General features: G+C 45.9%; 1 protein-coding gene across 2 annotated transcripts in view; it reads left to right on the forward strand.

Moving 5' to 3' along the window:
• The window catches only part of BLNK (B cell linker), a 74,981-nt gene that overhangs the window by 40,558 nt on the left and 11,936 nt on the right, over nt 1–22,487 (forward strand). For both annotated transcript variants that reach the window (XM_060643072.3, XM_060643073.3), the window contains 8 exons: nt 2,876–3,036; nt 7,550–7,631; nt 8,640–8,711; nt 15,926–15,995; nt 17,735–17,762; nt 18,588–18,630; nt 20,881–20,965; nt 21,390–21,421. In XM_060643072.3, the coding sequence (XP_060499055.2) occupies nt 2,876–3,036; nt 7,550–7,631; nt 8,640–8,711; nt 15,926–15,995; nt 17,735–17,762; nt 18,588–18,630; nt 20,881–20,965; nt 21,390–21,421 (573 nt within the window). The remainder of the gene's footprint in view (nt 1–2,875; nt 3,037–7,549; nt 7,632–8,639; nt 8,712–15,925; nt 15,996–17,734; nt 17,763–18,587; nt 18,631–20,880; nt 20,966–21,389; nt 21,422–22,487) is intronic.

The following is a 22,487-nucleotide window of genomic DNA, read 5'->3' on the forward strand; positions in this document are numbered from 1 at the left end:
GCTGAGTGCCTCCCACCCTGGCCACCCCCACGTGGGTCATCTGCTCACTCACAAGCCAGGGAGCCCCAGATGGAACGCTTGCCTGGAGGAGGGGGAAAGCTATCCCTTCCCAAGTCTCCAAGGGTAAAAACGGGTAAAAGACAAAAGGTGCACACCCTGACGGTTGCCCCCGCCCCACCCCAGCCCAACTCCAGATAATCCCATGAGAAATCAGCCCTGAGGTTAGTACCTGCTTCTTTGGGGGTTTCCCGCACACAAGGTTCTGGAATTTCTTTTGCGACGTCTGTGCAGAATGAGGATGATCTTCAGGGATCCCAGTATCTGCCAATGCCCCCGTTCCTTCATGCCCACCCCTACGCAGGCAGCCTGCACTCTGAGTCTAGACTGTGGGTTTTCAGCTGGGAGTGGAGGTGGGTGAGGAGCTCTAAGTGTGGAATCAGCTGTAGGTTAAATGGGCACAGCTCAGGTGTCACCTCCAGACCTGAGTGTGACTCTTACTGTCCCCCAGGAAGAAGCCTGGGTTGCAGGCGACTAAATTCAGCAGAGGCGTGGAGGGGAGTGTGTCTGTGATGATCACGGTGACGCCAGCATTTGTACAGAGAGCCCTTACGTGTAGAGGACTCTGTGTCCATTATCACTGCCGTTAACTGCCTCCTCCCGGGGCACTGAGCATGGACCCTTGCTTCATGCCACAACTCACCTGTTGAGCACCTACTGTGTGCCACAGCTACGCTGAGCCCGGAGCTTTCAACAGCAAGCAAGACAGACACACTCCCGGAGTGTTTGTAGCTCACAGCATCGTGCTTCATAGTCGTGGCCTACTTCACCCTCTCGAGAAGCTTACGGAAGAGGCATCCGTCCTCACTTTACGAAGGAGGAAAGTGAGGTTCGGAGGAGTGAACCGCTTTGGGGAGTGGCAGAGCTGGGACGCACGCTGGGCTTCTCAGCCCCCGAAGCCCTGGCTCACCAGATTTGTGACCTTGTTCAAGCAACAGAACCCTGGGAAGGAAGGGGCTGCATTAGGCCCATTTTATAGGCCAGCAAACTGCAATTAAGGGGAGGGGGCGCAGTGGCTCATTCGCGGCCACGCTCTTCAAAGCCTGTCTTGTGTATTTTGCTACTTTTGATGGGCTTAGATCTTACATTAAGAAATCCCAGCAAACTCTAAGAGCTGCAAATAAAACTAGAAAACCTGACAGAGTTATGGGCACAGCAAAGTGGCTGACCCGGAGCCCCAGCCCGACCACAACACCCAGAGGGAGCCTTCCAAGGAGACATCCAATGTGAAGCGAACGGCACACCTTGGACAGGGCAGGAGCTGGCACCGGGGGAGGGGGGGAGCGGGGGGGGGCGGGGGGGGCGGGGGGAGAGCAGGAGGTGGGCCTGGCAGCCAGGTGGTGGGGGCGGGGGGCAGCCTCATGAAGTTAAGGTGGGGCAGAAGCCAGTGTGAGTGCCTGGGCTGCTCCCAGGATGGGGACATGCCATGTTCCTCCTGTGCTAAGCTTTCCCTACAGCGTATCAGTCTGCAACGTGCTCAGATTCCACTGAGCAGACTCCCTGTTGCCTAACGCCTCGGCCATGTCACGTCGCCGTATTGGTCCTATGGATTAGTCATCCACTCTGCCAGGCACTGCTCCCACAGCTTGCACTGCTTTCTTCCCAGTCCCTACAGTGGCCCTCTCAGGTGGATGTAATGATCCTCACTTTCCAAATGAGGAATGTGGGGGCGCCTGGGTGGCTCAGTCTTCTAAGCCTCTGACTCTTGATCTGGGCTCAGCTCATGATCTCAAGGTTTGTGAGATCGAGCCCCACATCAGGCTCTGCACTGATGGCATGGAACCTGCTTGGGATTCTCTCCCCCTCTTTCTCTGCCCCCATTCTCAAAATAAATAAATAAAATGTTTAAAACAAAACAAATGAGGAATGTGAGTCCAAGAGAGGCTGGATAATGAATAACTAGCCCAAACAGAGCTCAGCCAGTGAGGGGCAGAGCAAAGGACCCAACTCAGGGCCATTTGGCTTTGGGGCTTGTGTTCCTTCCCTGACACATGCCGAGGACAGTTCCCGACAAGGGGTAACTCAGGGGCCCTCCATGATGGAAGGGAAATCATTGAGAGGAAGAATGTGTGCGTTCACTCAGATGAGTAGCTGCAACCCTGAATCCACCTTAGGATAACCTGAGAGAGGGGCGCCTGGGTGGCTCAGTCAGTTAAGCGCCCGACTTCGGCTCAGGTCACGATCTCCCACTTTGTGATTTGGAGCCCCACGTTGGGCTCTATGCTGACAGCTCAGAGGCTGGAGCCTGCTTCGGATTCTGTGTCCCCCCCCCCTCTCTGTGCCTCTCCTCCTTTCACTCTCTCTCTGTCTCTCGAAAATAAACATTAAAAAATTTTTTAAACAATAATAATAAAAAAAGAATAACCTGGGAGACTTGAAACTATTAATGCCAAGACCTTCCTCACAAGTTCTTCCCAGTATGTCTGGGGTGGGGCCTGGGCCTTACCATTTTCTTAAAGTTCCCCAGGTGGTTCTTCTATGTAAGGAGGATTGAGAGTCACTGCCCATAGAGCAAAGGGAACCTTCGAGGAGCACACCCCTCTCGGGCCTCCCTGCTGCCAAGGTCAGCCATCCACTCTGTCTGGCAAAGTGCAGCGCTGTAGGCTCTTCTGAGTCCTGTAGCCGTCATTCTCGTGGGAGAGTGTAATGTAAGGAACAGGCAATTGAAAATTTTTGCCTAACATGTCATTTTACGCTTTTAAGGACTGCCTGGAATAATTGTTGGTGACTACATAGATGTGGGTGGTTTTATACTTGGGTGCAGGGAATGGTCCAGAGCCCCCCTCTCATTTTCTGTTTTGTCATTGTTCCTTTCAAGACAATCGATCAAGCCAGAGGCAGTCTCCGCCCTTCAGCAAGACACTTCCAAGTAAGCCCAACTGGCCTTCGGCAAAGACAAGGCTGACCTCCACTCTGCCGGCCCTGACTTCTCTTCAGAAACCTCAAGTCCCACCCAAACCCAAAGACCTTGAGGATGAGGTAACCTAAATCTGTCCTGAAGGCTTCCCAGTCCGAGTGGAAGGCAGGATGCAGGGGGAAGGGGGACCGGCCAGGACCGTCTGGCGTCTGACATGCCTTCCTCCTCCTCGCCCACCCCTCTAACTCCCCACTGTTAATCCCAAAGGTTTTCTTCTCTAAAAAACGCATGTATGGCCTTAGTTTAAGCTCGTTCATTCCCAGCGCGTATGGGTGATACCAGCACTGGATCTGTGCCCCTCTGATTAGCCTCTTCGGGGGTTTCCTGTGAATCTTCTCCTTCCTCCATAAATTTCTCTATCTTTACTCTCCTTTGCTTCTCTGCCCTGCCTCCTCTCCACTTCTCCACATTTCTCTTGCAAGGTGCACAGGAGCGCGGGAGGACAAATAACAGAGACCCTAGTCGTCAGAGACCCCACACAACGTGCATAAGAGCCCACACCTCACTTCCCGCTGGCAGCCCTTGCCTCTCACCCCCTTTTCCCTCAGCTGCCGCTACCCAGGGACCCACCTTTGCAGATTGTCCAGGACTCGACTCTGGGTTTCACTCAACAATCTCCCCTCTGGCAGCACCAGCTTTTTATACGTCTTATTCCCTATGGAATTGCTCCTATTTGAAAACTAACCGGTAAACTCATTCAGACTGTTGTAGGAATGACTGATAAGGCCTAATATGTTGTGGCTCCCAGAGGTCCGCGCATTGTAAATAAGGGCAAAGTGAAGCCCTCGAACTTAGCCATCAGAACAACCCTATACCAGAACTCAGAAACGAAATCACAATAAAGGCAACTTCTAACCATAATCTTACTGCAGCTTTTGAAGAAATGACTTGTTTCTAAATGCCTAGAGGTGATAAAACCTATAGTGTATAAATATGTTGTAAAAACACCTTCATTTCCACCTTGATATAATTTATAGCCCAGCAGGGGAGGGAAAAGAGAAACTTTACTTTTTTTTTTTTTTTATCTTTATTTTTCTTGAGAGAGAGACAGGGTGTAAGCAGGGGAGGAGCATAGAGAGAGGGAGACACAGAATTTGAAGCAGGCTCCAGGCTCTGAGCTGTCAGCACAGGGCCTGATGGGGGGCTTGAACCCACAAACAGCGAGATCATGACCTGAGCCAAAGTCGGACGCTCAACTGACTGAGCCACCCAGGCACCCCAAGGGAAACTTTTAAATAAACTAGTGGCGGCATTTAGGCCCAAATTCCTGCTTTGACCCGTATTAGCTGTGTGACTTTGGGCGAGCCAGATAACCTCTCTGAGCCTCGGTTTTTAATCTCTTCAGATTATTTTAAGGATTTAGTGTTAGAACAGCACTAACTACAGTGCCTCACCCATAGAAGGATTCCCTGTGTCGCATGTTCCTTTCTAGCATATTCTAGATTCTTTACAAAATCCAATTTTCTAGTTTCTCCTGAAAACTGAAAGCCTGGGCAACACTGGGCCAGTCATGGCCTCAAAGCCGCTGAGCCTCATGGCAGTCCTCCGGCTCAGCTGTGAATCCCTGACCTTGTTTCCATTGGTCATAGTCCCCACCACTCGTCCAAGGCATGAACATGCCCTTCCTCTGCACACGTCCCCATGTCTCCCTGCCTGCCTCTGGAAGCGTTTTACTTTATGACTTTACTCTAGGGACAGTTTAAGTTTAAGTCAGAAAGTCAGCTGACAGAGAGAGAAAGGAGGTTTGCCAGTCCTCTGTCTGTCTGTCTGTCTGAGAGGTGATGCTGACCTTTTGGGGTGAGAAGAGGGTGGCAGGAGGAAGCCGAGCAAGGGACAGGATGCAGAGACCAGCTGTTAGGGGCTCACTGTGAATTCTTTCAGTGCTTGGCAAATCTATATGAAGATATAAATTCAGACACAGCATACAAATGAATACCGTGTGTGTTATATAAGGCTCTCCATTTCTGTGAATAGCTGACAGCAGACCCCCGTGGGGAGAGGCAGAGTTTTGCTAATAGTAGCCTTGTGGAGGTGGCTCAGGCAAGTTTGAACCAGTGGGAAAAGGAGAAGTACGGAGGCGGCTGCATTCTGGAATGGGCAGATGGACAGTCAAGATAAGAAAGAGGTTAAAAGCGAAAAAAATAGGCCAACATTAAGATCTGGCTGAACCATTAGATAGGAAAAGAAGAAGTCAAGCACAAGCATAAATAACTAAAAATACTTAGCTCTGCTGTACAGGTTACAGGAAGAGTATGGGGTACAGGCTAACCAGAGAGCTGGGGAGGGAGCAAAACATGGGAGGAAGAAGCACCTGTGCCCTAATGACACAAGTGGCCGTCACTTGAGTGCTAGGTGTCCACTGGTGTTCGGAGCACTTTGTATTTATCCCATTAAACTCTCCCAAGAACGCTACGAAATCTGTACTATTATCTCCCCATTTTACAGATAAGGAAATTGTACCGATGAGGCGCAAAGGGGTTGAGGAACTTGTCCGAGGTCACAGAGGCCAGGTGTGGAGGTGAAGAAAGAGATGAGAAATAGCAACTATGAAGAGAGGGTAGAAATAAGACAGAAAGAGAACGGGGAGGCAGGAAGGTCCTAGAATGTAGTGGATAAGAGTATGGGCGCTCGATCCTTGAACTGATACTTGAACCCCAGCTCTTCTACTTTTTACCTAAGAGGACGTGAGCCAGCTACTTCACTTCTCTGGGCCTCAGTTTCTTCAAGTTTCTTCATCTTGAAATGCAGCCGATAGTAGCACCTATATTATTGGGTGGTTCTAAGGATTGAGTGAAATAACACGTGTAGAGTACTCAGATGAGTTCCTGGCAGTAAGTGCTCAGTAAATGTTTGGTTTTTGTTTCTCCTGGTATCCTCCTTGGCTACCCCCCAGATGGGTGGTAAAAACCACATTTGGGATCTGATCATCTCATTTGCTTCATGTCAGCATAAAATCACTTCCTCCCCTCATTTTCTGGTCAATTGATCATTGACAAGGTTGCCATGACCATTCGGTGGGGAAAGAATTGTTTTTTTAATTTTTTTTTTTAACGTTTTATTTATTTCTGAGACAGAGAGAGACAGAGCATGAACGGGGGAGGGTCAGAGAGAAAGGGAGACACAGAATCTGAAGCAGGCTCCAGGCTCTGAGCTGTCAGCACAGAGCCCGACGCGGGGCTCGAACTCGCGGACTGCGAGATCATGACCTGAGCCGAAGTCAGACGCTTAACCGACTGAGCCACCCAGGTGCCCCAAGAATTGTTTTTTTTAAAAAATGTGCTAGGAGACCCGTATATCCACATACGAAAACATAAGAGTGGCCCCCGTCATATGATAGACAAAAAGTAACCAAAAATAGATCATAGGCCTAAAGGTAAGGGCTAAAACTATAATATTCTTAGAAGAGAACAAAGGTATAAATCCCTACAACCTTGCATTAGGCAGTAGTATCTTAGATACATCACCAAAAGCAGAAGCAACAACAGAAAACTTAGTTAAAATGGGCTTCAAAATGTAAAGCTTTTGTGCTACAAGTGACACCACCAAGAAATAAGAACAACCTACAAAATGGGAGAACAGTTTTGCAAATTATGTATTTGATAAGAGGTTTCTATCTAGAGCATTTAAAGAACCCAACCCAATAATAAACCCAATAATAAAAAAGACAGACAACCCAATTAAAAATAGGCAAAGGAGTCGAGTAGACTTTTGCCTAAAGAAGCTATAAAAAGGGGCAGTAAGCGTTCAAAAAGAGGCTCGACCTCATGAACCATCAGGGAAATGCGAGTCAAAGCCATAATTAGATACCACTTTACATCTCAGGATGGTTCTATTCCAAAAGGCGGACAGTCACAAGTGTCGGTGAGGATGCGGAGAAATCGGAGCGCTCGCACACTGCTGGTGGGAACGAAGAGGGTACAGGCACTGTGGCAAACAGTCTGGCAGTTCCCCAGACTTAAACACAGAGCTACTGTACGACCCAGCAATTCCACCACTGGGTATATTCCCGAGAGAAACGTACATCAACACAAAGACGCACACCAATGTCCACAGCACCATTATTCATAAAAGCTGGAAAGTGAAAACAACCCAAAGGTCCACCTGAATAATCAAAATGTGTTATATTCATATAACGGACTATCATTTGGCCATACAAGTGAGTGAAAGAATGACACATGATACGTGGTTGAAACCGGAAATTACTATGCTGTATGAAAGAAGTCACAAAAGACTATCTGTCGTGTGACTCCATTTCTAGGCAGTGCCCAGAATGGGCAGCTCTTAGAGACAGAAGGTAGATCAGTGGTTGAATGGGTCCGGGAAGGGATGGATGAGAAGTGACTAATGAGCACAGGGCTCCTGTTTGGGGGGATGAAAATGTGCTCGAATTAGATTAGGGTGATGCTTGCACACTCTGCGAATATACTAAAAACCACCCAACTATACACTTTACAAAGGGGAATTTAATGGTGTGTGAATTCTGTCTCAACAAAGGTATTTTCAAAATCCTTCCTCCCCAGACGATGAACGTGGAATGTACAGCCTCCTTCTCACTCGTTTCCGTACTTCTTCCAGGCTGATTATGTGGTTCCTCTGGAGGATGAAGACGAAAACTACATTCATCCCACAGAAAGCAGTTCACTCCCAGCTGAAAAAGGCAAGCGTTTGCAGTTTTAAGCTTTTTGCGGTGGATGGAGGCGCGCGAGGCTGTCTGGTGACAAGCACCAACAGGGGGACAGAAAGTCCGGGCCCAGGCCTCTCTCCTCTATGGTCACGACATCTGCCTTCCGTGGGGGCCGAGCAGAGGCATCAGGGAGAGACCCACCTCTGTCCCGCCCTCGGTCCCCCAGGCCCTTCCACCCTGTCATACTCCCATCTCCAGTTATGAAGGCAGCTAGGTTCTTATTTAACTGTCCTCACGTAGAATGGATTTCTCATAAAACTGAATCCTCACAAAGCCGCAGGCCACCGTGTTGGCCTCACGAATATGGCACCGGAACAGTTTCTGCAGAGGACTGAAGAAGGAGCGAGATATGCCCGACTCTTTACATGTAGTGCTATCCCAAGCGATGAGAAACGTTTTGTTTGTAAGCCTTCCGTGGTGTAACAGGTGCCATTACAAGTGGTCTTTAGAAGCCGGTGCCACATACCCCTGGACCGGGAGCAGAGCAGGGTGTGTTGACTCTGGAGCGAGTCACTGTGGAGAACACGATGCCTCTTCAAGTAACATTACTCACCTGATAAATGAGTCCAAAGTGGTCATTCTCTGTTTTTACTCTGCCATTCTGTAGCAACCCCCTCCTTCACTCCCCAAATACTACCAGCAACTTGAAGGCCCTCCTGAGCTACCCATCACCATGAAACCACAAATAGGTATTAAATTGCGCCCCCAAACCCCACAGAATCCAAGAGATTGATTATTCCCTCAATCATTAATACATTTACTCTAACGATGCTTCTTCAGAGAAGGCTTCTTTTCATGGCTTGTGTGTTTAACAGTTGTGTTTCCCGTTCTTTACAAATTTCCTGGTCTGACCCATCGTTCTCACGATGCATTTTTCCATAAGTGTGAATCTCCCTCAACAAACTGTATTTATCATTGTTATATATATATATATATATATATATATATATATATATATATGCATGTATTTGTGTGTTTAAGCTCCCACGGTGAATAGATCTACGAAACCAAATAACGCATCGAAGCCAGCCTCTCCTCCTGGGACAGCGTCAGGTAAAGTATAGGCGTGATTCGATGCTTTGTGTGTGTGTGTGTGTGTGTGTGTGTGTGTGTGTGTGTGTGAAACGATTGCATCTGGGGGGTTGGTTTTTAAATCTATTCCAAACAACACAAACAACTCAGATCAAGTATTAAGAAATAATCGCTTGTGTTTCCAAATTTCTTCATAAATTGTGACAGAAGGCCTTGGGCTCATCCTCATCCACTGTCTCGTAGCACCTATGTTGAGGGGCCCTCTCCCCCATATCCCAAGGCCTCTGTTAGACAGTCCTGGCTTTTCTCCTACTTCTTTGGGTACTTTTCTGGCTCCTTCTTTCCCCCTCCCCTGACTGAGGGTGTCTTCACTGTTCAGTCCTCAGCCCTCCACTCTTCTTTCAGAATATTGTGGTGGTTAAAAGCTTGGGTTTGGGACCAGACAGACATGGGTTGGAATCCCGGTGCTCCCAGTTGCCAGCTGTACCACTTTGGGCCTGTCCTTTGCCTCTCCAATCTTCAGATTTTCTCCTCCGTAAATGGAGATAATAGCCCCTGCCTTGTGACAGGAGAATTCTGGAATTGCCCAGGAAATCTTTAATGCGGTGCCTGGCACACGGCACATGCTTGGGAAAGAATATTCTCTTTCACTTCTTTGGGGTCCATCCATTCTTCTGGCCTCAGTTCTCTTGTCCAAGCCAATAATTCTCTGGTGTGCAACTTTTTAACTATAAACAAGCTTTTTAAAAATGTTTATTTTTGAGAGAGGGGAAAGAGAGAGAGAAAGAGAGAGAGAGGGAGGTGGAGGGGCGGAGAGAGGGAGACAGAGGATCCAAAGTGGGCTCTGCGCTGACAGCAGAGAGCCTGATGCGGGGCTCAAACCCACAAACTGTGAGATCACGACCTGAGCCGAAGCCAGATGCTTAACTGACTGAGCCACGCAGGCGCCCCGTGGTGTGCAACTTTGACCTAATTTCTCTTCTGAACAACTTGACATACCCAGGGCCTCAAGCTCAATGCCTTCATCAGCTCTCTGCCCTTAGCATGGCCCTGTTCCTCTGTGCATGTCGGCCTCCAGGTCACATGCCTGAGGGCCTGTGTTCTTTCCAAAGTCTGCCATTTCTTTTTCTTGAATTTGCTCTCCCGTTTTCATTGCCACTACCTTAGTCTAGGCTTCCTTTACTTTGTCACTTCATACCTTCTGTCTCCTGTGTTCGAGCGTCCACTTAGCCATACCCTTGCCTTTTGGCTCTCTCCTTAGTCACTGAGATGAGTTTCTGAATGCCTCCAAATGCTGCCAGTTTTATTCATTTGTTTTCCATTAATCTAGTATAGCTGTATTTTAATACTAGAGGCACCAGAAGAAACCAAACCTGAACAAGAAAATAATTTCCTCGTTATGTGACTGGTGGACACGGACGGGAGGAAGTACAGGAAGAGGAAGGAAGTGAGATAATTTGGGAGGGACGAAACCTGAACAGTTAGAATGAGTTTCTGAGTTTGCAAACAGCAGTTTTCAGAGATGATTTTTATAAAAGGAATGTTCAGACTACTTGCCTGTGTCTCTGTATAACTGTCCACTAGCCTTTGAAGACTACGGATAATGCCCAGATAGGCATCATGAAAATGCTAAGGCTTCGACTGGTATTTCTGTCCGCACCATGATAGTTGCCTCTGCTAATGGATGCTGCTTTTGGCTCTTTGATGGCTAAGAAGGTACTTGGCGAGGATCACACCGTGAATTAGATGCAGGGGCAATGTCTCCCTCTACTCGATGCTCCATACAGAGAAGCACAGTTTCAGGCCAGCACAGACTCCAAAGCCAGAGGGCTCAGATCTGGATTCCGACTTGTGCCAGGTGCCAGACTTCAAACAGGCTAAGCAATCTGTACGTTTCTTAGTTTTCTCCTCTGAAAACATGGGAGGAGAAAATGGCACCTATGCCTAAGGGAGCATGAAAATTAAGTCGAGTAAACGTATATGAATCCCATTCATAAAGTGAGAGCTCTTTGTTATTATTATTACCATTCTTTGGAATCCTTTGTTTAGCATGTCTTAATTTGTGACCAGTCTGGCAGAGTGCCCTGTACACATCCCAGGGAACAGTTGTTTCTTTCTTTCTGCATAAAGTTTTACCCTGCATCAGAGTGTCTCAGCCTCCACACAGTTGGTATTTAGGGCTAGATCATTCTTTGTTGTCCTAACTGCCCTGTGCACGTGAGATGTTTAGCAACATCCTTGGCCGCCTCTGCCCCAAATAGGTGCCAATAACATCATCTCCCCAGTAGTGATAAGCTAAGGTGTCTCCAGACATGGCCAAATGTCCCGGGGGCAGGAGGGACAAAGTATTCCTAGTTAAGAACCACTGGTCTAAACAAACTGAAAGACTGACATTTTTTAGTGATTTATTTCTAAACGTGATTTAGAAGACAGCTGTGCACCCCCTGGCTGATTTGCAGCTTTTGTCAGAAGAGGGTAGACAGGGGATGCACTTCTGAACTTCCTCTAAGTAAGTAGCATTTAAAAAGGGATCTAGGGGCGCCTGGGTGGCTCAGTCGGTTGAGCGTCCGACTTCGGCTCAGGTCATGATCTCACAGCTTGTGGGTTCGAGCCCCGCGTCGGGCTCTGTGCTGACTGCTCAGAGCCTGGAGCCTGTTTCAGATTCTGTGTCTCCCTCTCTCTCTGACCCTCCCCCGTTCATGCTCTGTCTCAAAAATAAATAAACGTTAAAAAAAAAAAAAATTAAAAAAAATTAAAAAGGGATCTATCTGCTAATTTCCTAAGATAGGGAAGGAGTTTGGGGAATTTACGATCCCCTGTTAATATGCAAGTTGAACGTTACCTGTAAGCCAAACTGTTCTGAAATTGTTAAATTAAATCTCTTTATTTGGTAAGAGCTCATACAGGGCCTGAGAGTAAGCGATGCTCCAGCTGGTGTGCAAGCCCCACTAATAATACCAGGATTTCTAGAACAGCTAGGAAAGAGTTGGAAATCCCGAGGGCTTACGGTGCCAACATTGGGATTGTTAAGGATAAGAAAACTTGCCAACGTTGGGGCGCCTGGGTGGCTCAGTCGGTTGAGCATCTGGCTTCAGTTCAGGTCATGATCTCGCAGCTCGTGGGTTCGAGCCCCGCCTCAGGCTCTGTGCTGACAGCTGGGAGCCTGGAGCCTGCTTCAGATTCTGTGTCTCCCTCTCTCTCTGCCCCAACCCACTCGCATTCTGTCTCTGTCTCTCTCAAAAATAAATAAACATGAAAAGAAAAGAAAAGAAAAGAAAAGAAAAGAAAAGAAAAGAAAAGAAAAAACTTATCAACATTGTATGTAGAACCAAAGAGAGGATGATACATAAAATACATGTGGTAGAAGGAAAAACTGAGAGTAAGTCATTTTCCTAGTCGAGAACTTTGGTAAGCACCAGCCATGCAAACATTAACATCATTTTTTGCTCAATACAATGAAAACAAAGCTGATTTTTTTTTCTTATCATTATGCTTTTGGACACATCTCCCTCTGTCGCATTTCCAATTTCTCCTCTGGAGTATTCCAGCCAAGAATTTGGCTTCACCAGAAAGCAAGGATCCTGGTCACAAAGAGGGGACCAGGTTGTCCCCCCCCCCAAGCATGCCCTTAGGTCTGACCTCAGGCCCAGAGCAGCAGAGGGCCGGTCTATGAAATAGGACATCCATTCTGCATCTTCCCACAAAAGCACCACTCAGTTTCACCAATCTTTCCTCAAGTAAAGGAGAAACAGCAAGTGAATCCGACCTGCCAGATCAGAGCCCACAGTAACACTAGGAGGCATTGGCCAGAGAGGAAAGGTACCCACCTGGCTTGAAACTCAGGTAGCCTTGCTTTTCAAGCCCAGCCCTGCCACTTAACCTCTCTGAGCCTCCGTTTGCTCCATGTGATGTTATGTGACGCTTCGAGATGGCACATTGAAAGTACCCGCAGTGCCCAGCAGTGCCCAGCACCTGGAGACACTGTGGTGGTTGGTAACAAGACGCTAAAACAAAAATAGCAGTAATCATATTTACTGACCTTTGTGAGTTATAGTTTACATATTATAACACTCACTTGTTTTACATGTATACTGCAGGATTTTTTTCTATTTTCAGTCACTTTATTTATTTATTATTATTATTTTTTAAATATAATTTGTTGTCAAGGTAGCTAACATACAATGTATACACTGTGCTCTTGGTTTCGGGGGGAGATTCCCATGATTCATCGCATACATAAAACACCCAGTGCTCATCCCAACAAGTGCCCTCCTCAATGCCCATCTCCCATTTTCCCCTCTCCCCTGCCCCCTCATCAAGCCTCAGTTTGTTCTCTATATTAAGAATCTCTTACGGTTTGCCTCCCTCTCTGTTTGAAACTATTTTTTCCCCTTCCCTTCCTCTTAACTTCTGTTAAGTTTCTCAAGTTCCACATATGAGTGTAAACATATGATATCTGTCTTTCTCTGACTGACTTATTTCACTTAGCATAATACCTTCCGGTTCCATCCATGTTGTTGCAAATGGCAGGATTTCATTCTTTCCCATTGCCAAGTAGTATTCCATTGTATATATAAACCACATCTTCTTTATCCACTCATTAGTCGATGGACATTTGGGCTCTTTCCATAATTTAGCTATTATTGATAGCACTGCTATAAACATTGGGGTGCATGTGCCCCTATGATCAGCACTCACGTATCCCTTGGATGAATTCCTAACAGTGCTATTTCTGGGTCATAGGGTAGATGTATTTTTAATTTTATGAGGAACCTCCACATTGTTTTCCAGAGTGGCCGCACCAGTCTGCATTCCCACCAACAGTATACTGCACTATTTTTTATAAATCATTACATTTACAGAGTTTTTTAACCATCACTACAATCCAGTTGTAGAAAATCTCCTTGCCCACACCAACTCCAAAAGATCCTTTATGCCCATTTTTGGTGAATGTTCTTCCCACCCCCAGCCCCAGGCAACCACTGATCTGCTTCCTGTTGCTGTAGATTGGCCTTTTCTGAACATCTCATATAGCTGGAGTCATATAGTAGGAAGCCTTCTCCCTCTGGCTCTTTTCACTTAGCGTAATGTTTTTACCTCAAATACTTTCAGTCCCTTTCCAGAAATATTAGTTTATATTTGGCGAATTCTTTACATTTTCCAGGTTCCCCTCTCGTCTTACCACAATAACTGTGAGGTAGGTACTGTCGTGCTTGTGTCCCCATTTCACAGTGGGGGAGACTGAAACGCAGTGACTTGTAAGAGGTCACCCAGCCCATCTGGTGGCAAAGAAATAACTAGAACCCTGTCCTGGTGTGAGACCATGGGTTTCCCACCGGCACTTATGGTACCACCACAGGGGAAGGCGGCATGCTCCTCCCTCTCTGATAGCAGAAGTTGTTTATGAGCCAGGACGGGGGAAGGGACATGTTGGCAGACTGTTTGAAGATATGAAGGAAAGGGAAGCTCCGTAGAGAAGCCAGGCAGTAAAAATATGACAACAATGTACCCCAGGCCAGATGAGCCTTTGGCATCGAAAGAGAGGGAAAACCCCAGGGAGGAAATTCTGACTCAGACCTTCTTTCTATTTCCTTACTTTTCGGACGAGCGTTTTTCCCCCTCCGTCCCTGAAACCCTCCATCAAGATCTATGAGTAGCCAAGGGTATTTTAATAGCATCAGTCAGGTATTGAGAATTTGAAGGACAACATCCATTTGGTTGGTTCACCAACCAGTGAAACACACACTTGGACTCACACTTCATATTCAGATGGCATCTCAGTTTATTGTCATATGAAATGGTAAAAATTCTGAACATAGTGTCTTTTGCAAAAGTTCTTAAAAGTCACATCAAGATTGGGTTAACATGTAAGTGAGAGTCCTGTGGAGGGCCGTTCTGGGCCTTCGTGGAAACTAGTTCTGTGTAAGGACTGTGTGTAGAAGAGGAGTGGATGGGCTCTAAGCGAAAGCCTGAAGGCCTCTCTCTCTCTAAAGTACATGAGAATGAGCTTTATGATCTCTATTTTTCATGCCTGTGGAGGCCTTTTTCTTTTTTGTGTTTGGCGTAGGTGGTCCTGTGAGGTGAAACGGCATGGCGGGCGTATGTCCTCATGTTGCAAATTCCGAGGGGGCACAGGCCCATCTCTGCGTCTTCACCTCTTCCACAACCCCTGACACAGTGCTCTTCACGTACCAGGTTCTCAGTAATTCTCAGTAGGCGATTACTGCCTCAGCACTCACCGATACGTGCTTTATCTCGCAAACTAAAATAATACATACTGAGGGCAGGTCCAACCTATATTTCCAGAGCATCCCCTATAGGTCCAGTAGGAACTGTGGGCTTAGAAATGTAAGTCGTTTCTTAACAAAATGCGTATTCGGTTCACTTTAAGTCAATAAAGCGCTTTTGTCTCACTGGGCGGTGACGCCCAGGCAGGTGAGCATCAGCCTGAGAGAAGGCAGCCGGGAGACGCGGAGGGGAGCTGGCTTGGTGTCTGGCTCTCTCCCTCCTGGCCTGCTCTGTCCTGGTGGTGAAGCTCTGCCTGTCTCCGTTCCTCCCTCATGACCGTCTGCCCCCTGCCTTAGGTAGCGGGAGGGCAGTGCGGTGCAGCAGACGAGGCCCGCTGGGTCCCTTCTGTGACTCTGGAAGATGCGATTAGGCAGTAGCTTGTTACTTGTCTCAATCTGTCTGTGCAACGGGCAAAAAGGCCTGAGAATTCAGAGATGAATGAACAGCCTGTGAATGTGAGGTGTATATGGTGTATGTCGGTGTGATTGCGAATGAACAGTGCATATGGGCTCGTAGTGGGAGTGGTGGGTCTGTCACTTTGTCCCTAGGCACTGCTGGTGTGCACATCTGTGCAGTGTGTGTGTATATAGATGCAGGTATGAGCTCTTGGCTCCTTCCTATAGGAACACTGTGGGGCTTTCACTGGGCCCACAGAATCAGGAGTTCTGTGCTTGTGCCATGGAAGAGAAGGTCATTTAGAAATATTAGGATGGAGTCCCTACTTCTCATTCTGGTTCTGAGCTTATAAATTGCCATCATTTAGATATTTCATCACCTTTGCCTATAGGCTTTCCCCAATAGCCTCTGTGTAACCCCCTATACATGCTTAACTGAAAAAAACCAAAAATGTGCCTACATCTCTGAGCCTGCTGGAAAGGCCAGCCTCACTGTGACCGTCAGCCCCAGGTTCAGGACTCGGAGACTAACCTGTGTGTATGTTTGTGCAGGTCGTAACAGCGGGACCTGGGACACCAAGTCACCTTCTCCTGCTGCGCCGTCCCCAATGCCCCGGGCCGGGTGAGTACCTGCTGTGGAGAAGCAGCTCTGCAAGATGTGAGTGGACGCTCTCCACCACTGCTGTGGGCAGGGCCTCCTGGAATCCACAGAGCGGTCCTGCCTGAGAACCCCAGGGGGACGCGGGGCTTTTTCTGCTATTTCCCTCCAGAGGACCACAGCGGCCCAGGCTCAGATACAGGTGCACCTCACGTTACAGTAGGTGTGTTCCTGAAGGGTGTGGAAAACAAGCCCCACTGCCCTGTTCTCCTCCTCCACTCCCCTGGCGTGCAAGTCAGACTACGGGTCTCCTGCTGAAATAAAGAACCAGCAGTCTTTCCTCCCCTAAATTCTTAGTTAAGTCTTGAGTTCATTGACCTGTGTTCCGAAAGACAGAAGCTCCAGCGCCTGAATAATTTTGAGACCCGTGAGCAGGTTTCATCTTTGCTTTCTACTCCTCCACTTCTCTTTCGAGTAGTTAACGATATGTAAACAAACACGTGTACACCCAACAGCACACACTGGATTGTTCCATCAAAGGCCATACTGCCGAGGTTCCTTTCAAAGGTGAGATAAGAGAGTAATACTTTCTTATTGAATGTAAAAGAGCTTTGTAAACTGTTAGGTGCTGTAACGTATTAATATCACAAACAGTGACCCCCATAATTTTATATTGATTCAATAGGTTATTTTAAAAGCCCGCTTAAATATGTACAAAGCTGGCCTGCATGATTATAATCTTGATTCCGCCTCTGTGGAAAGCAAAGAAATTCTTAGGTTCAAAGGTTTATTGACCAAAATTTCTCCCTTGCCTGAGTTTTATCACTTTGGGCAAATTACTCAGTCTCTCGGAGCCTCAGCTTCCTAATCTCCAAAATGCAACAATAATATCCATTTTAAAAGGTCACTGTGAGGTTTAAGTAACATGAAAAGCCTAACCCAGAGACAGGCACTTGGGAATTGTTAGTGTCCGTCCCCCCATCTTCCAGCTCTGAGCCAAAAACAAAGAGAGAGAGACAGAGAAGGAGAGAGAGAGAGAGAGAGAGAGAGAGGAGGTGACAGTCTTTAAACACAGAAAAGAAGTATACACTCTTACAATATTCGATTATAATCTCTACTGGAACCAAGCTGAGACAAGCCCCTTCAGGACCACAAATCACAGTGGTTTTCACACTTGTGTTGGTCTTCGATTTCTCTGTTCGGGATGAAATCCTAGGTAAGTGTCTAGTAGAGAATAGTCACCTGAGGCAGGACAGCAGTGGGCAAGGAGGGGTGCTGGCTGCGGTTCCACCTGCTGGGCCATCCTATCTCCACTCGTGTCCATACGCTGTAGCCCGAGCTTACCCTTGGAGGATGGGAGGTCTCTGTGTCCATACTTTGAAAATACCGAGTCTAGTCCTCATTTTACGGACAAGGAAACTAAAGCTGCAACCAGCCTCACAGGCGAGGGAAAGAGGCCTGAGGTCACAGAGTAATCAGCAGCGGAACTGGAACAAGAACTCAGCTATCCTGACTCCCTGGCAACTGGCGCTCCCGTTTATCCCCAGTTAACTCTTAGCCATCTGTCAGCGGACTCTATCTGAAGCTGGGAGGATCAGGACTAAATCCCCATTCCATCCCCCTCTGCCCTTGAAGGATAGTCTCCCAACACACTCATATCATGTTTATTATTCTAGTTTAAATTGGAGAGTGAATGATAAGCAGTCAGCTCCACTTTATCTTTGTTATGTTTTAACAAAGCCCAATCTCTTTTTATCCTCCAGGAAAAAACCAGCTACCCCACTGAAGACAGTAAGTTAATTTTGCATTTAAATGTGTTTCATATTTCCTGCCATGCTTATTCTTATTCCCTTATTTAAAGTTGACAGTGCTTCCAGCTAAGGTGAACACAGCAATTTTAGCAACTGAAGTTGCCGCCCAGATGCTCCAAGAGAAATTTAGCTTCCTCAGTTAGCCAGGGAAGAGGCTGCATGGGAGGAGCTCATCCTCACTTAGCCCCAGGGGCGGGAGGGGCGGGGGGGGGGGGGGTTGCTTCACCGAGTGTGAGCAGCAGATCCAAGGTGGCAGCCGGGCTCCCTTCCTCCCCTGACATCTGCCTTCCCCATGGGGAGCGCCTGTGTCTGCTTTCCATCTGCCGGCCTGGGGGCTAATGGTGTATCAGGCACACACAGGCCCGACTACACTTGGATTCTGGCCAGAATGTGGGGAACCTGGGCCAGCCCACTGTCTGAGGAAGCCCCCCTTGACATCTGCAGTCATTTAGCAAACACTGAGGTGGGGCCCTAAGACCAGAGCCAGAGGCCACATTCCCTCTGTGCAAGAGCTACTGGCCAGCAGCTACTGGGGGTCACGGCATCCGTGAGCCTTGTTGACAGGGCACGGAAGTCCCTACACCAGGGCGACACTGCCCCTTCCGTGATACACATCTAGTCCATTGCTGCTTATTGCAGATGTTGGGCTGGGAACTGGGTGCTTTTTATTGTTGTTCTTGTGACTGAAACAATAGCTATGCATCAAAGAAATGCCCTCCCCAAGTACTTATTTTAATAATGTTGCTTTGACATTTATTTCCACATCCCACCGTAGTGAATATCCTTGCCTATTTTTTTTTAATAGACTCCACTTACGCCTCAACAGAACGCTTCAACTGTTTGTGAAGGTAAACCTGTATTATTCTGAAGGATGAGTATGTCCTCTCAAAGCTATTTTAATTAAGGATTTGTACATAAGTGTATTTCTAATTTGCTTTGACTACTTATAAAGCAATTGTGAATATGAAACTCGGGTTTCTAAATAAAGTGGCCTTGGCTTTGCAACAAGCAGGAAGGACCTGAGATTTTGAGCCAGTGTCTTTGGGGCAAGGCTGTCGTCTACACGCCCCAAACCTGCCTGTTTGGAGACATATGACTTGCCAGACACGGTTCTATGGCTTTACATAGATATGAAGACTTATTTAGAGGCATTCATGTATTTTAGAAACAATAGCTTAGTTACAGCAATGAAATTGATAAAAATCTGTTTATTTGAGCAAGTTCTTTTGCTAAGTGTTGAAAGTAATGTTTTCTGAATTCAAATGTCTATTTTAATACCTCACATCTTCAAATGTTTTTCTTCGTTTTATCGTATCCTTAAAACCTCACAAATACTTTTAACTGGAATTTTCCATTTAAAAAAACTATCTGTATTTGAAAAATATTGGGGGAAATAAAAAAAAAAAAAGAAAGAAGTAAGAACTATCCATAATCTCAACACTTAGAACACTATATAGAGTTAAAGTCCTAAACCGTCTAATTCTACAACTGAAGCTACCCAGTGTTAAAGCTGAGTATTCTCACCATTTCCTGAGTTAACATGGGCACATCTACATAAAATGCTCTGGTTTCTTTGACGATGGATGTTGGACATTTTCTGAATGTGTCCTACACCTCGCCTGTCTGCTTCAACTGCTCCATTGTTTGTTTGTTTGTTTGTTTTTACATCTGTTTCCCACATCTTTCTTCCTCCAGGCTATTTTTGAGCTATCACTCCCTTTCTGCTATCTGGCTTTCATCTCCCTTTCCTCTGATGCTTTTGCCTCACTGTCCTTCCATACCTTACAGTTTTCTGTGCCTGTCGAGCAGGGAGCTCAAATTATAGTGGAGCCCTAGGGTGAGCCTCTGCAGGAAGTAAGCTCAACCCTGTGCAAATTCCATTGACTTCAGGAGCCTTTGAAAACCAGCCCAGAAGGAGCTCTTGGCATGTGCCACGCAGCTCCGGTGTCCTCATTCCCAAAGGGCTCCTAGTACAAGAGCTTGGCATGCTGTCTCTTTTGTGACTTGTCTCAGGGACAGAGGCAATAATCTTCCAAGCCCAGTGCAGGTGAACAGCCTCTTCTCACCTAGGAAGGAAACCCCTCCAGGACTGCAGAGACAAAGCAGGGTGGTCATCAGGCTGTGGGAACCAAGTGTGTTCATTGTTTCTCCTTCCGAAATTATCAAGTTGTAAAGTCATGAACAAAACATCTCACATGGCAGCTCAAAGTAGGGTGCCATAGACTTAAAACATTCTTCAGGGCCTCAAGGCTTCTGAATTTTGCTGCATTACATGAACCCCTCAAGTCTATTTTATCATTTATTTGAATCTTTGAGTTCATACTACTTTTACTCTTTTGGGGTCCTGTAACAGAAGACCCATAGTTCACCTTTCTTCCATGTGGAACACACACCCATAGACATACAGAGATTCTAACACACCCTAGACCAAATTTGAAGGAGAACAAAGCATTAAAATAATTTATCATCACATTTATCCATGGTCCAGCGGTAAAGTTCAACATAAATTCAGCATAAATTTCTTACATTTCAGGTTTACCCATTTCCCTGTGTACCAGTTATAACCCCACCCTTTCTTCTCCCACTCAGGAAAACACAATGAAATGCAAATGTGATTAACATTATTATCAGGATGACCTTGAATTTGCTCAGTTAATTTTGCAAAAAGAGTAGATTATTTGCAAACTCTCATATTTTACCTCTTATCAGTAAGAAATTACTTATAACACCTCTTATGACTAATGGAGATAAACTAAGTGTGTTGCAACACCTGTGTGAGGGATACAGGTGTGGGTCAAACTTGTTCGTCTCTGGCTCCCACCTTTACTCACACATTTAAAGGTCCAGCCCCCGTGGCTCAGTCCCCATGTATATTGCCACAGAACTGTGAGGTGTGCCTGCAACACTGCTGGGTAGGATGCCCGGTCCTAATAGTGCAAACACATCACCAGACTGACAGGTGCACAAACAGATGGCATCCTGGTGAAAGACGTGTTCATAGGAAAACATCGGACCAAATCCGTTTCTTCTCTGTTGATGTTGCTGGGTTGGGAACAGACATTTCACTCTAGTCTGATATGAAAACTTTCTCCATGCAGAAAAACCCATACCTGCTGAACGCCACCGAGCATCTAGTCACAGACAAGAAAATATGCAGTCATCAGTGTTTCCTCCTGCCCAGAAGTAAGAATCCCTTCCTTTAAAAATAAGTTTCCCTAACACCTGTATCGTTACATTGCATAGTGACACGGGCTTAGTGCTTGGTAAAGATCTGACATTCATTGTTTCGCAATTAAAATTTTTAAAGGTGTTAAGTAGGAAAGAACTTTAAAAGAACTTCTTAGACTCACAAAGACCTAATATTTGGGTTTATTGGTCTTCACTAAAATCTAACACTTTAGTCAAGGTCCTTCCTTTTCAAAAACTAAAGGGGATAGTTTTACTTACCTTGAAGGTTTTGGTGCCTTATCTGTCCTTCGATATGTTTTATTGGCCATTTGGGTTGACTCCTTTGTGATGCCCCTGCTCAGAGCATCTTCAGTACAAGCAAAATGTCAGACTTGTTCATCTTGTGCTTTGCCCTTTAATCTGAAATTCTTCCTTGCAGACAAATCCATCACAAACCTGTACCTCTGCCAAGTAAGTACGGTGAAACATGAAAAACAATATCACGTTGTAGGTAAGGCTGGATTTTCATGTCTGAGCAACACTTCCAGCTGGAGGATCTTAGTACCCTCTCTGACTTGTTTCCTTTCTGTTAGATGGAGCCACAATATTTATTTCAGGACACCTGAGTGGCTTGCCTGGTTAAGCGTCCAACTGCTGATTTCGGCTCAGGTCGTGGTCTCTTAGTTTGTGATCAAGCCCCTCATCAGGCTCTGTGCTGACGGTGTGGAGCCGGCTTGAGATTCTCTGTCTCTCCCTCTCTCTCTCTGCCTCGCCCCCACTCACACTTGCATGTGCACACTCTCTCTCTCTCTCAAAACAAACAAACAAATGAAGATTTTAAAAAAGAGTATTTGTTTCATGGAGTAATTTTCAAAAGTAAATAAATCTGAGATCATTTTTCTTTTTTTAGTATTGATTCAATATGTTACCAGTCATACTGGGCATCTTTTATATTTAATTTTTTAATAAAAATAGTACAACTGTTTTCAAAATAAGATTAAGTACCTGATATATTGCTTTGTATATACAAGGTCTTCAATAAATGATAGTTATTGAAATTAAATCTAAAAGACACTTTGATGCTCATAAAACATATCCATAAAAGCTACCCTAAAAATATTTGGCAAATAGCTGGATAATTTTCCCAAGGCAAATAGAACATCACCCTAAAAACATATGAAGTCGGACTTGTAGAACAGAACTGCCCAAACTTTGATTTCCCTTCTACTCAAATGTAGGAAAAAATGAAAAAACAAAACAAAACCCCAGTGTGCATGGGTAATTTGGAAGATATTCCAAAATAAGCAAGATTTGGTAAACATAAATAAAATAATTGTTATAAACAAAAAAATTATGTGCATTTATGTTAATCAGAGTTCAGGTTTCAATTAGATTTTTTATTTACCTCAATAAATGAAATTCAAACATATATAAAATACATATGTATTCTTAAATTCTGAACACAAAGTGCAAATGGTTTGGCTATAGAAATTTTCTTTTTCACTGTGTAAAGTTTTATTATACTTTTTATTGTTTT

The sequence above is a fragment of the Panthera onca genome, chromosome D2, assembly GCF_046562875.1.
Source record: "Panthera onca isolate mPanOnc1 chromosome D2, mPanOnc1 haplotype 2, whole genome shotgun sequence".
In the NCBI taxonomy this organism is placed as follows: Eukaryota; Metazoa; Chordata; class Mammalia; order Carnivora; family Felidae; genus Panthera; species Panthera onca.